Source organism: Akebia trifoliata, chromosome 8, assembly GCF_017979445.1.
Source record: "Akebia trifoliata isolate Shusen 1 chromosome 8, ASM1797944v1, whole genome shotgun sequence".
Lineage (NCBI taxonomy): Eukaryota > Viridiplantae > Streptophyta > Magnoliopsida > Ranunculales > Lardizabalaceae > Akebia > Akebia trifoliata.
Genome location: NC_141382.1, coordinates 13517678 through 13532422, shown reverse-complemented (window position 1 = coordinate 13532422; position 14745 = coordinate 13517678). Strand labels below are relative to the sequence as shown.

Below are 14745 nucleotides of genomic sequence, written 5' to 3'. Positions count from 1 at the left end.
TGGTTCGGTTCTATAGGGTACTTGGATTGGTTCGGTTCCAATTTTGCTAAAATCCGAACCAATCCGAACCATGTGCACCCCTAGTATTTTGTGAGTTATAAAGAGCATCACTCTAGACTGTAATCCTCTAAAGAGCAATGGGGAGGGCAAATTAAGAATTCTATGGATGGCACTGTAAAATCCCGAGTTCTCGATTCATATCTTGAGGAAAAATAAATAATAGAATTTTGAGAAAATCTTGAAAATGAGACTTAGGGGTAAAACTTTAGAATGTTTCTGATCATTTTTAATGGTATGACCTCACCAATGGATTCAAAATGATCGAAAAACATACTTTTAACCTATAAGCACGCTCAAATGCGAGTCCGAACATAAAAATTGTAAAATCCTCGATTATCAAGTCGGACTAAACTAAAATAGCGACTTTTTGCTAAAACAAGAATGATGAAGATTCGATTATACCATTAGATTCATAATAAAAAAATTATTGAATATGGACTATTTATTTATCATTTTTGGAACACAGAAAGTCGAATTATCGTCAAAAATGAAAATGACGTCAATTTTAGGGGTCACCTCAGGTCAAAAATGTAAATTTTTATTAGAGATAGAATTTATAGAAATTGACCATATCATTAGATCTGAAACGAAAAATTAGATGAAATAGAATATTCATTTGTCACTTTTGGAGTCCGAATGATTAAGTTATCGTCGATCGAAACAATAGGCAAAATACCGATTTCGTCCCAAAATTTATATAAATACAATTTTTAATTTTTTTTATTCTTCGTCTTCTTCAACCCTTCTAGAAAAGCCAACAAATTTTTTTTTTTAAAACTTCAAATTTAGATCCCTCGCAAACGACTCACCGTCGACGATCGACGCAAAAGGGAGAAACGTCTGCAGCCGCGTTCTCCACAAAACTCACCCAACCTTTTTTCGTTTCACTTTCTTTTTCACCCCGTATCGTCAAAAATTAGCCGTATTTATATACGAGAGTTTCGAAACTTTGACCTCGGATTTCATTTGTTTCGGGATCAAATCATCTTCCGACGTAGAAGGGAGAAAAGACGACGACGTAAAGATCTTCAAAACCACTAGGTCAACTCAAAAATCAACCACCTCAAAATCCGTTCCATCTCGATTTTTATGCGCGATCGCCTTGATTTTCACGTATATACTTTGATACTTTCACACATAAATAGTAAAAAACTCTCAATTTCTATTAGTAATCATAGATTGTGAAAATTGCATTTTGGATTTTATTAAAATTTTGTGGTAAGTTTCCAAAAATATAGAATTCAATTGTTTATTTTAAATTCACGCCAAAACTTTGCATGTTTGATATGTTTAATTGTATTTTATAATAAATTATACGTGGGTAGGACATTTCAATGGGTTATTTTCGTCAATTGGATCATGTGCACTGCTCGGACCCCGTTTTGATTTAAGTTTTGTACTTTTTCAATGTTATTGATAAAAATGAATTTCATAGTTGAAAAAATGATTTAATATTCAATGAACTCAAATTGAGTTGATGAATATCAGAAAGTGGATATTTTGTTTGAGAGATTGAAAACTGTAAATATCAAAAAAAAAGGGAAAAAGGGTATGAAACGGTAAAATGTCAGAGTCACACCCGAGAGGTGATGTCTGCATTTTACATTGTTGTGTTGTGTGTAGGTTTGTGAACGGATATCTAGGGATAATGTTACTGGTTACATGTTTATTTACTTTCTTTTAATGCGAGGCGTTGTTTACTTTTCTGTTCTGTTATTTATTTTAGGCCAGGTGGCCACACTTGCATGGTAGGAAACTGGATATTCATTCTCAACCTTGTATTGTTAATTTCTCTTTTGTTTTCAAATTAAATATATATATATAATTATTTTGTGAGCTGTTAAAGAGTCTATGAATGCCTGAAGGGATAGTACGTCATATCATCCGGAGTAGTGTACTATCCTGGGAAGTACGGTAGGGACCATCAAGCTCATACGTGGTATGGGACACGTATGAGAGTGGAGTCACAATTGGAATCTGGGTTATTCCTCTCTATCTTTACCAGTGAACTTGTAATGTAAAGGTGGTCGTATATGAATAATTTGTATATTTGGGAATCACATGTACGCTTGATAGGCATATACGAAGATGATTAGTCAGTGATCACTAACAATCTATAGTAGTCGAACGTTCTAACACATCGAAAAGAGACCCCTTGCTTACAGTCACGTCAAATGGCCAGCCTGAACCGGATAAATGGTCCCGCAAGTGTGGTCAACAATAACTAGCCACAAAATCAGGAACTAATACTTTATTATGAAACATCATGTCCCGATTGGGAGCAATCCAGTCATGAATCCCAACTCTCTAATTCCACTATTCTACCATTGTGTATTATGTATTTGTTGCCTTATTTTGATATATAAAATGAAATGCACGTTTAATATTTTCATTTGATCAAATAGATTTGTATAAAAAGAGAATGTTATAGTGAGTACTACTGATCGATGTAATGTGAGTTTTAAAATGTTTAGTTGCTTATCCCTGGTTATATGTACCAGTTAATTGTAGTTTCTTCTGTAAAACTTTGCATATTTTAAAATGATTCAGTATGTTTATTCGTTTATGTTAGGAGAAGTTATTGACAGAAATTGTTTGCTTCCCTACTAGGTAATAACCATTGTTACTCGCCCTTTCCTTCTCCATTTTTTTTAGTTTCAGATTCAGAACTTAACGATACAGGTATAGAACACAAGTGAGGATCATCTGGTGGGTCAGATAGATAACTAGAGTCCGTCACCTGGTGAGTATTGGGATTGTACTCGATTTATCTAAGAGTGTTATAGATTTGTGCTGAGCGTTAGGACTTTTGTTAGAATGAGGAATTTTTATATAATCCCGTATATAAATTTCTTCTTCCGCACTCTAATCTATCGTTCGTTATTAGATATATATATATATATAGATTTCCGCTGTTATTATATTTTGTATATATATGCAGGATAATGTATGTCATTTATCAGGTGTAGGTTGAACGCCTTGGAATGCTAACATAAACAGAGGAGACCATGTTGAAATTTCGAAGTACCACCTAGTGCCTCGAGATCTGACATGGGGTTTTTGTGTTGGCGTTTGGCGGGGCGTCACAGGCACATTTCGTAATTTTGTGCAAAATGTTATAATTCGAAGACAACAAGTTGAAACATTCAACGCGTCAAGGAGACGTAACACGCAAGACCAGAATTAATGGCAATAATAATGGTGTCCGTCACGTGACAGTTCACTTGCACTTGCAAATGCTAACGACATTTTAATGCCCATTAATATCGGTCTTCATATGTAGCCACTTCTTTTGATGTCGAGTCTGGTTGTGAACAACAACTTCTCATTAGGATTTCTGCGATCTGCCTTTTTTCTCTTGTAAGAGCTAGTTTTGAATTTGATTCACGTTTTCTATCATTTTTTTCTTTTCGATCTGTGATTTTAGGGATTTTTTTGAGATTTTCAGACCTAGATTCGGTAATCTCTTAGATCTTTTGCTAGTATTTTGATTGATTTTGTTGGATTTGAAGTGTGCTTTGGTTGATTTGCTTCGTAGAAGAAGAAATCCAGTCTTGCTAGATCTATTTGTGTCGTTCGAGGTTGATTTTGTTTCTTTCTTAACATTTGCATTTGTGTAATCAAAATTGTTTTACGATCTGGCAAATCTGCATTTTGATGCAAACACTAGCGTTGATTAATTAATTTATGTGTTTGAGTTTGAATTTCTTGTTAATTTGTTTGATTTTGTTTAATTTGATTGTTGACAAATAAATAAATAAATATATATATATATTTATAGAGGTAATTTGTTTTCCTTCTGGATTTGATGAAGTTGATTGATTAATTTTGATTGATCTGATATTCTATGAGCATTGATGAACAGATGTTTAACCACTTAGGACGGATTATATTTATTTTACATTCTATTTCTTGAGGGAGTAGACTTGCATAAGATGCGATATCGTTTTCTGACTGATTTCTTTCATGGAGATTTCCTTGTTTTAGATCAAATGTTATGAATTTAACGTATTCATTGTTTAAATTTCTATTAAAAGGCATCCAAATCCAAAGTTAATGATAGCCATACATTCCTGGCGATTGGGTGCCTATTGAATTTTACAAGCATCCAATAATCATTTGAATGTACATGGGCGTTTAAAATATCGGAATGTATCGGTCGATACGTATCTTTATCGGACACGACTGATAAAAAAATATTGAATATTTCGCAAATGTATCGGTTTGTATTGAATGTATCGATCTATACCGTATGGGCTTTTTCATTGACTGAAAAATTCAATCCATATGATATTTTAATCCTTGTACGTGGTTACCATCATGCAAATATCCATGTATGTCCCACAACATGCTCCTGTATGGTAATTGATTGACAACTTACATTTTATATAAAGTACCCAAAAGAAAAAAAAAGGTTTCTGACCTCACTTGGGATTGCTTGAGCCTTCAGACTCAAACATGGGGTTGTCTTTCACCAAGTTTTTCAGTCAGCTCTTTGCCAAGAAAGAGATGCTCATTCTTATGGTAGTTCTCGACGCTGCTGGTAAGACCACCATTTTGTACAAGCTCAAGTTAGGAGAGATCGTCACCACCATTCCTACAATTGGTATGCTTGTTTCACATTCTAATCTTAAAATATACGAGTATATTTCTTTTATGTTCTAAACTTAAAAATATATGAATGAGGCAAAGGACATTCCATGTATGTTTTCTAGGTGTTAAGGACTGTTTGTGCTTGGTTCTTTCTATATAATATGTAGAAGAATATTCTACTTATGTATATGAACCTTAGTTACTTAGGTTAATAATTAATTTTCATTAGTTGGATTTTTTTCTTGTATCTACATGATTAGTTAGAATTGGGTCTATGAGCATTAAATGTGCATATTAAAATTTAAGGGTATGTTTGATTGCACATGGAAAATAAGGTGGAAAATCAATTTCCATGGAAAATGACATTTTTCAAGTGTTTGATTGCACATGGAAATGGAATTCATTTTCCACCCCATTCAAAAAGTCAACTAAATCATGGATTTCACTTTTCCACCCATATGGGTGGGAAAATGAAATCCACCCATGTTTTCCATCTAAATTATTCCCTACCACCACCACTACCACCACCACCACCATTACACTAACCTTGCCGTCGTCGTCATCGCCGTCGTCACCATCGTCATCGCCGTCGCCGTCGACTCCGTCTCCGACCACCTTCTCTCTCTCTCTTCCGTCTCCGACCACCTTCTCTCTCTCTCTTCTTATTTTTCTTCTTCTCCATCCCTCACCTCCTCCGCCACCACCACCACCAAGTTCTCCCCCCATTTTCTTCACTTACCTTTATCGTCGCCGTCGCCACCGTCGTCGTTGTCGTCGTCGCCGTCATCGTCGTCGTTGTCGCCGTCGCCACCGTCGTCGTCGTCGCCGCCACCGCCTCCACCATCGTCGTCGTAGTCGCCACCGCCATCGCCACCGCCGCCGTTGTCGCCGCCACCGTCGCCCTCGTCGTCGCCACATCCTCCTTCTCCTCTTCTTATTTTTTCTCATATTTTTTTCATGATTTTATCCAAGTGAAATCAAACAATGGAATTTGATTTTCCAACCCTACCTATTTTCCACAACTAATTTTTCATGGATTTCAAATTTCATGGAAAGTGACTTTCCATGCAATCAAACATACCCTAAGTGTCTTTGAGTTGTTTTTGTCCTATTTAGATTTTAAACCTAATGACTCATCCTGGTAATAATGCATGAATATCCGAAAAACTTAAAAAGAAAATGAATTCAAATTTTTTGGGAAATGCAATTGAAGGATGAACACACATGTGGTATCCGGTGTTATTATGTTTAAATTTTTTATGTAACTTCCATTCAGATGAAGGATGCAAGAATTTTCTCCTGTTCTTTTAGCTCGCATTATATACATGCATGTTTACTTGTGTCTCACATGCTCTTTTTTCTATCAGGATTTAACGTGGAGACTCTGGAATACAAGAACATTAGCTTCACTGTCTGGGATGTTGGTGGTCAGGACAAGGTATGTATGGTCAATAACTTCTTATTGATCCAAAGACTTAAAGCTATAATAATGACACTGAATCATATTACATTCTAGAATTGCATGAGGACCATAGGGTTTAGGAAGTTCATATGGTTACTTAATGGGGTGCCTGGATTGAAGCAACAATTTTGAAAGCTGTAAGTCAAAAATATATCTGAATTGATCGTCATCTTTATTGGTGACTGATAATAGTGAAGCCTGTGAAATGTCAAACCATCTTCTTGCATATTAATATCACTACGTCACAAACTATGAAAAACGAGTAAATATAGCGGAAAAAACGACGGACTACAACCGTCGTTTATAAACGACGGGTTTTGTCAGTTGTTTAACCCTTAATGACGTTTATAATGATCGATTATAAACAACTAATTTAATCCGTCATTAAATTAGTAAAAGAGTCACTATTGCCGCACCAACTTTTACTAATGTTACACCGATTGGTGTGGCGTTAATAAAAATTGGGTGTTACTATTGCCGCACCAACTTTTACTAATATTACACTTATTGATGTGGTGTTAATAAAAATTGGGTGTTATTATTTGCCGCACCAAATTTTACTAATGCTACACCAATTGGTGTGGCGTGAATAAAAATTGGGTGCGACTATTTGACGCACCAACTTTTACTAATGTTACACCCTTTCCATCTTCTTCACTTAAAATCTATTATTTGCATCTTCTTCCTTAAAAAATCTTGAATCTCAAATCTGAAACAACAAATCACATTTAATCTATTTTTTTTTTCGATTTCTTCTCTCACGACTCTAGAGTTTGAGATTTTCGATTTCTTCTCTCACGATTCTAGGGTTTCGGAGAGAAGATCGATCTTCTCTCTGTCGATTTGGAGTTTCGGATTTTCATTCTCATAGATTTTTTGCACGAAATCATAAAGCAACAAACGTCTCTGTCGGATTTTCATTCTCATTGGAGTTTCGGATCTTCTTCAACCCACACGTTCCAGGTAGTTCTCTCTCTCTCTCTCTCTCTCTCTCTCTCTCTCTCACACACACACACACACACAGGCATAATGTTTTCTACAGCCATTTGATAACGATCTCTGTTTATTTCTTGAATTTAAGCTAAATTTTTCTTGAATAATGGAGATTTCTAATGGTGAATAGATTGTATTTGTTTAATCGTGTTCTTGTTTTGTTGTAGATCATACATTGTTACTCTGTTTCTGTTAGAGATTATTTGTTAGATAGATTGATGGATGATTACTTCAAAATGTTGGAGGTTGATTCGTTTATAACCACATATTTGATCTGTTTATGTCTTTATGATGATCGCAGACTACCTATATGTGTACTAATTTGGAAATTTTGAGCTAATTGGTGAATTGATTAGATCTTTGATGAATCTCCTTAATTTTCAATACAAAAAGATTTCTTGATTACACTTTGTTAAACTATATTTCTGTTGGAGATTATTGGTTTTGTATTTCTGATTCGTTCTGTTTCGTACATATAGGTTTTTTTGATTTTGGATTGATTTGTTTATTTGTGTTTAGGTTTTGAGATCTTTCACAGTTTATTTTTTCTTGTTGAATCTGTTAAGTTGTTGCTTAGTTGTAAAAATCCGTTCACTGAAGTATTTCTTTTTAGTTTCTTCTGGCAGTCCCGAGCCAATGAGCACTTAGAAGTCAAATTATGCTCAGAAATGCAGCAACTCCGGATGCTGAAAACTATGATCAATTTATAGTTAAAAAAACATTTTCTAGAGTCAACTTTCGATCCTATGAATTGGTTTGAAAGTTAAAATGCTAGTGATTTGTGCTTAATTTCCTACTATGTTTACTACTAGATTTTATAGTTATGAAGTGAGGTATGGCAGATACTGTCTTTAGAAACTGAGTGGAATGAGCAATGCATTCATTTGTTTGATTGGAGTGTGAATCTCAATAATTTGATTTTTTATTGTCAAAATGTTCTTGGAGAAGCTTTGCCCATGCCTGAAGGACCTCAATCGCTTACACTTTTGGTTACATTGCTATTAAAATACTTTCAACGAACATAGCATCTGCCAAAGTCAGTTTGTATAGTTTGTTCATGAGTTGCTTGGATTATTTCCATTATAAATAGAATTATTATTTTCACAATTTTATAGTATATGCGTATGCAATTCATCACCAAGAAGAGGTAGAAGCTTATAGAGTTAGCAATCTTAGCTAGAAGGATCACTAGCCAATGGGATCAAAGTAGGATTCTTGTAAATTAGATCCCTTAACATCAATATATTGTTCTCACAAGATATATTGATAAAAAGAGGTGTTCAGTTTGAATGCACCTGTTAAAAAAAGCAAGATTTTTCTTTATCTTTTGGGTTTCTTTAGTTGCTAGGACTTGGACTTGTATGTGCTTTGCTTGTAGAGAGTTACAAAGAATATAATTTGGGAGCTTTCACTTTATTGTTATATGATAGAGGGATTCTTAAAGACTAGTACTACTTATTAAAGTTGGGTTTGAATGTACTTATTTCTTTCAATTAAGACTTTCATCATAACACAGATAGCACCCATGTGGGTTAGAGTTACAAAGAGAAGAAAAAAAAAAATTCTTTCATCACTATGTGGGTCAGATCTACCTGAGTTTTGCAATCTTTCAAACCAACTGAGCTATGGGTCTAAGCCCTAACTTTTTTTTTCCCTCTTACAAGGTTTAATGCAGCCTACTCAGCTAATCCCTTTACTAAAATGCTATGTTTTAGCCAACTTCAGTTTCTGATTTTGTTCAGTTGGTATAAAATAAAAAAAGAATGCTAAGATTTTAATTTGTCTTTCGTGTTTGTTTGCAGATATTGGAGGGATTTCTTAAACTGCCAGAGAACAGGGAGTGCCATTCCTTACTTCTTTGCACCCTTTATGCTCTGAAAGGTCCACTTTCTTGTCTGTGGGGCTTTTTTATTTTTTTTATTTTTATAATTAGTGTAGACTTGATCTTAGGGTTTTAGAAAGTAGAGGTAAGTGTTGGCTGGTGGAGGGTAGATTATGTGCTTGGTACATTGGATTTCTTCTTTTTCTTTCAGTGTATGAGATGCTACTACTTGGCTGGTTTCTTTTGCTTTAGTTCCTCTCTTGGCTGTATAAAGCTACCAATGTTTAAAGTGACTTCCTAAGATAATACATGCAACATTGCACCGACACAGTAGTGTGTAGACAGCCATAGATTTTTAAATATACAGCAACCCAAAAGTCTTTCTTCCTTCTTCAATATTTACTTACTGTTACCCTTTCACTCTCAAGGCTGATTTGGCTGAAATGAGGCTTCCCACGTATGGAAACGCTAGAAATGAAGTAGGAGATGCACCAACTTCGAGGTCACTCATTTTTTGAATCCCCACAACTTGAAGGAAACTAAGATTTCTCCTTTCATATACATTGCCAGCCATGCCAAAAGCCAACAAACAGTGAGAATAATTTATTTATTTATTTTCGTGATGTAGCCTCGCTGCTTAACAACAATCCATACATGAATGACTTAGTTGAAAGTGGTCTACACAATTAATTGGTCTACACTTTGCCATGAAACTAATTTCAAAAGCTATAATAATAAAAATCTGTTGGTGCTGATGACATATTTTCTGATAGTTTCAGCAACTGTTATACAAAATACAGTATGCATATAAGCAAAAACACACATTAGAGCTAAAAGCATAATAAACAGATTAAAAAATTGCAAGAAACAGGTCTTGTATTCTATTCTGGTTATGTTTAGCCAATGTTTGATTCTGATCCTGGGAGAAACACTATTGATTTCCCAACTAAACAACTAATCAGATTCTAGAATCAAGAACAAAATGCCCCCTGAGATTTCACCCAACAGTTTCAGCTTCCTGTTCCCCTCCCGTTCTCAGAGAATGACACCAATATTGTAATGTGACAGGGTTCAATATAGTTGACAAAACCAAGATAATCGATAATTGGGAAATTAAGAGGGACACCACTTACTGTGAGAGCTTAGGTTATGGTTAAGGATTGAGCTAGTGCTGTTGAGAAATGTTTGACAATGATAGTTATGAGAACTCTTTTATTTTGTAATTTGGTATATTTATCTTTCTTGCATAATTACTTGGATTGTTTTAGGTAGTCGGTGTCATTACTATATATCTGACAATGTTTTTTTAATTTTTCAACCACAGATTTCGGCAATATGTCACAAGAAGTAGGAATGTATATTATCCTTAAGAATCGCTGCGTCATTCTTCTAAGGACTGAGAAAGACAGATGTTGGTTTTGATTTCTACAAGTCAAGTCAAGTGAAGTGAAGTTGGTAGAAGATATTTTTTGAAAAACTACTTTAAACATTGAAATGTAGATTAAAATTGACACCATGCAAAACGGGGCATGTTGGACTATGATTGCACATGTAAAATTTGAAGGAAAATTGTTTCCATTTGAAAAATGTAAATTTTTGTTTTTTTGGTGTATTTATTTATTTTATTAGATTTCAATTTTCAATGAAAATTGTCATTTTCTTTTTAGGTGAAAAATATTAAAAATGACAAACAATAGTGGTTAATTACAAAAAAAAAAAAAAAAAAAAAGTGTTAAAAAAAAACGACGACTTTAAGCCGTCGTTTATATCCATTAATTAAATTTAAATTCGAATAAATAAATGACGGGTTTGGGCCGTCGTTTTATTTTGACAGACCATGACCGTCGTTTTTCACAACACTTTGTTGACACGTGCCACCCGTCGTTCACTAAAAACGACATCGTTATTCACAACTGCTCTTGCGACGGCGGGGGCCGTCATTATTCTTAAAAAACGACGGCTTTGGCCAGTCGTTTTTCGTGAAATATGACGCAGTGTATGCATTATATCTACATAACAAAAAAGAAAATGTATATAGTAAAGGATATAGCTATACTAGAGTTCGCTCGTGCCTATAGCACGTGCATCATCTTTGGGGGGTAAAAGTGGAAAAAAAATAAAGTTAGTGAGTTATTATTAAAAAAAATGAGGTTAAGAGAGTAAAAAATGAAAAACAATCAAGTGGGTTAAAGAGGAAATATAATAAAGCTAGAGGGAGTGAAGAGAAAAAATAAAAAAGTGTGGAGTAGGTCAACGGGCCATTTGTCATATCACAAAATTATAGTTAAGGGGATGTTTATCCCCACCTCAAAAAGCACATAAACTGTAGAAAAAAAGTGTTCTATTTTATAGATATAAATTGGGAAAAGAATTTGAAGCTACCATCCAAACTTCAAATTTCGGTAAAGCCCTCTCCTTTGGATTACACGTGGCATTCCTTGGAGATATCCTAAATATTAATTTAAAAGTAAGGACGTGAAATAAATACAAAAAGTCACGTGTCTTGTAATGAGGTGGGTTCCTACAAAATTTTGAGGCAGCTTGGCCACTTCAAAGTCGGACTCAATAAATTGAGTTATCAAGGGTTGTGCGTGCAACTCAAGATAGTTGGGGTAAGTCTTGTCAATTTCATGATGTGTATGAGTATGTGAAGCATATGCATTCTCATGATCATAAAGGTGGAGATATGTGTGTGCTTAAGGAGCAGGTGCCTGCATGCTTAATTAGTAAAGTGTTCGGGTGATGATACTAGAGACCAGGGTTCATATCCTGCCAACACCAAGTTACTGAACTCATTAAAAACAAGTTAATTTACTTATCCACAAAACAAAACAAAAAAATGTACGTATTTAAGGAAGTATATTTATAGGCATGCACATATGTACGTATGTTTATAGTTTCAAAGCAGGCATGCTTATGGACGGTCTAGTGCTGATTAATTGTCTCCATGTCAGTACTTAACATAATCATAACTGAGAGAAACCCAAGCCATTTCTTTTTTCAGTCCTTTGATCCTATTAAAAATATAGAATCTTCTATGGCTGACATTTTTAAACATCTTTTAGGCATGTCAATTAGGGGAGCATGCATGCATGTATTTTATATGAATAATGCACTTTCCTGATGTGGAGGTGCGCACAAAACCATAGATGCTTTTCATCGAGATAGCATGACTCATTTTATATACCAATATAATGGACATGCTTGTGGAAGGTCTTGCACTGATTGGAGCCCCACCCCTTCCCCGGGCTCTAGATCACGACCACCACTAACATGACACTTATGGCTGAGGATGATTTTGAAAAAGAATGCTCCAAGTATCCTCGGCTTCAATTAAAATGACTGAAATGCCAGAATTCAAAATCAAGATTAATATTATTCTTAGATGTTTGCATGAATTTTTTTTTTTTTTTTTGAAAACATAAGGGATCAAGGATCAGCTCACAGATCTAGCGGTGAGTTTCGTCATAATAGTAAATATATGTATAATGATATTGTCGACAATAAATTTCTACGGATCTACCTCGAGATCCGTGAAATAAGATCGTAAATGATTTTATTGATTTTTGATGAAAAGTGGATACAGATCTCAGTGTTTCCACTGATTAACAGTCAAGTACAAAAAAAATAGTGACAACGTATGTAGCTTTTCTTCTCTCCGAGCTTCGCGCTTTATCGGCTAAGAAGGATGCTTTGATGTTGGCTTTGCTTTGTGCTTGATCTTCTGTAGAGGCTTCTGTAGATTTTCTTATCTCCGGGCTTCGCGCTTTATCGGCTGAGAATATTTTCTTGACTTCCGGAGAAGGACTTTATACTTGATCTTCTCTTTAGTCGGAGTCCGGATCTCTGAAGAACCTTGCTTTGTCTCTGGAGGAGGGCTTGAGAGCTTCTTCTTCTCTAGAGAGAGAACTTCTGTCTTCTGAAAGAAAGTGATCCAGATCCCCTCTCCATGAGAGAGGCTCTTGTATTTATAGACTTAAAGGTAATTTAGCTTTTCAATTATACCCTCAACTTAAAAAGGCTTAATTGATTTGTTTAAGAGGCTAAATTTGTTCAAATCCCATTTAGGGATTCTATGGATTATTATTGGGTCAAACTCATTTATTTAGATATAAGGCCAAATATTTAATATATGGATCACTTGATTTAGTTTAGATCATGGGCTTTATCTATGAAAATCCAAACCCAAACATATGAAGCCCGTCCCGATTAACAGATCCTCAATTTAGACTTGTGGGCCTAACTGTGAGGTTAAGGACTTTATTTTGCCTTATAAAATTTATGAGGGCCTTTTTTAAAATTTTGATGCCCACAGATATATCTTTGTATCTAATGACGTATACTTCTATCCATGTAGTATGTCTATTTACAGTTTCAAAGTTGGCACGCATATGGACGGTCTAGTGCTGCTGATTAATCGTCTCCCTATCAGTTACTTAACATAATCATGAGCTATAGTGATTCAAGTCATTTTATTGTTCAGTCTGTCTTTGATTATTTAGAGGAGAAGCAAAATGCGACGGTTGACATTTCAAGGCATTTTCTTGAATATTTACTGAATTGACCGTACACATATGTACGTTCACATATTCATTGACATACATGTGTGGGTATGCCATGATGTGGCTAATGATTATAGGGAATTTTGATGAGTGTACAATACGCACACATATATGCATCTATAGACGTGCGAAGGCAAACATGTACTTACATATTTTATGTTTACCCTTTGTGGTTGACATTTCAAGGCATATCGTATGTGTGGGGAAGAGACTTGGGGTTTAGTTGTTATTTAATTATTGTAATAAATCCACATCATCTAATCGAAGGTACCACTTACCGATTTGGCTTAATTAAGTGGTAGAACCTCTAAAAAGTTGTGGGTGTTTTTTCTTTTTTCTGTGCTGGTTTCAGATCCGCCCTTTGTGGAGACATTACTTCCAAAATACACCAAGGTCTTATCTTTGTGGTTGACAGCAATGACCGTGACCGTGTGGTTGAGGCTAGGGATGAGCTGCACAGGATGTTGAATGAGGTAATAGAAGAAAACCCTTAGACAATGGCTCTAGTACTATTATTCTAAGCTATTTATCTATCGTATCATTTCTGGGGAACAACATAGAAACATTTTGAAGGATTCTCAACCTTGACTGTGTTAGTGTGAATGGTCTTTGTTATAACATAATTATGTGGCAGGATGAGTTGAGGGATGCAGTTCTGCTCGTTTTTGCAAACAAACAAGATCTTCCGAATGCAATGAATGCTGCTGAGATCACTGATAAGCTCGGTCTTCACTCACTCCGACAGCGCCACTGGTAAATTAAAAAAGCATGTTTATTCAATCTTGGTATAAATAATTATTATTTCTGTACGAAACTTCATAAAATTTTTATTTAATTGGAGATCCTCTATTTGTATAATTATTACTAGGTACATTCAGGGCACATGTGCAACTTCTGGAGAAGGGCTGTATGAGGGACTGGATTGGCTCTCCAACAACATTGCTAACAAGGTAAACATGCCCAGATTCGATACAAGAAGATTTCATTTAATATGTAAGGATAGGGTATTTTTGTCGGATCATTCACATCTTTCCATTATTGCAGGCATAGAAGATTGGGGATGATTCCTTATGATTTTTGGGCTACAGTAAGCATGTCAAGAGTAGAAATGGTACTATTATTATTACTACTTGGATGTATTGCTTTTCATTTTTCTTCTAGACCTTGAGAGAAAGGAACTGTTTAAACAATTTATCGTCCTTTGTTTAAAGGTTTCTGTGTTTCTGTTACAGATATTGGCATTTGTTTCTTAA

General features: G+C 35.0%; 1 protein-coding gene and 1 long non-coding RNA gene across 4 annotated transcripts; both read left to right on the top strand.

Annotated features, from left to right (window-relative positions):
• Positions 1-4318: 4318 nt before the first annotated feature.
• LOC147396196 (ADP-ribosylation factor 2-like) lies at positions 4319-14668 on the top strand. 2 transcript variants are annotated; one of them, XM_086451602.1, is made up of 5 exons: positions 4319-4666; positions 6021-6100; positions 14127-14245; positions 14361-14442; positions 14537-14668. In XM_086451602.1, the coding sequence occupies exons 1-5, from the start codon at positions 4519-4521 to the stop codon at positions 14540-14542; spliced, it is 435 nt and encodes a 144-aa protein (XP_086307728.1). In that variant the 5' UTR covers positions 4319-4518; the 3' UTR covers positions 14543-14668. The 2 variants fall into 2 exon arrangements, with proteins under 2 accessions (XP_086307728.1, XP_086307729.1); XM_086451603.1 differs by having other exon boundaries at positions 4322-4666; positions 6021-6091.
• LOC147396197 (uncharacterized) lies at positions 6789-10542 on the top strand. 2 transcript variants are annotated; one of them, XR_015180852.1, is made up of 4 exons: positions 6789-7078; positions 8911-8989; positions 9359-9522; positions 10255-10542. It is a non-coding gene; the product is annotated as an uncharacterized LOC147396197 (long non-coding RNA). The 2 variants fall into 2 exon arrangements; XR_015180853.1 differs by lacking the exon at positions 6789-7078 and adding an exon at positions 8754-8772.
• Positions 14669-14745: the final 77 nt, after the last annotated feature.

Coding starts and splice junctions, on each gene's coding strand:
- LOC147396196 (XM_086451602.1), top strand. CDS start 4,519: ATGGGGTTGTCTTTCACCAAGTTTTTCAGTCAGCTCTTTGCCAAGAAA. Junction 4,667..6,020: donor CACCACCATTCCTACAATTG/GTATGCTTGTTT, acceptor TTTTTCTATCAG/GATTTAACGTGGAGACTCTG. Junction 6,101..14,126: donor GTCAGGACAAGGTATGTATG/GTCAATAACTTC, acceptor ATTATGTGGCAG/GATGAGTTGAGGGATGCAGT.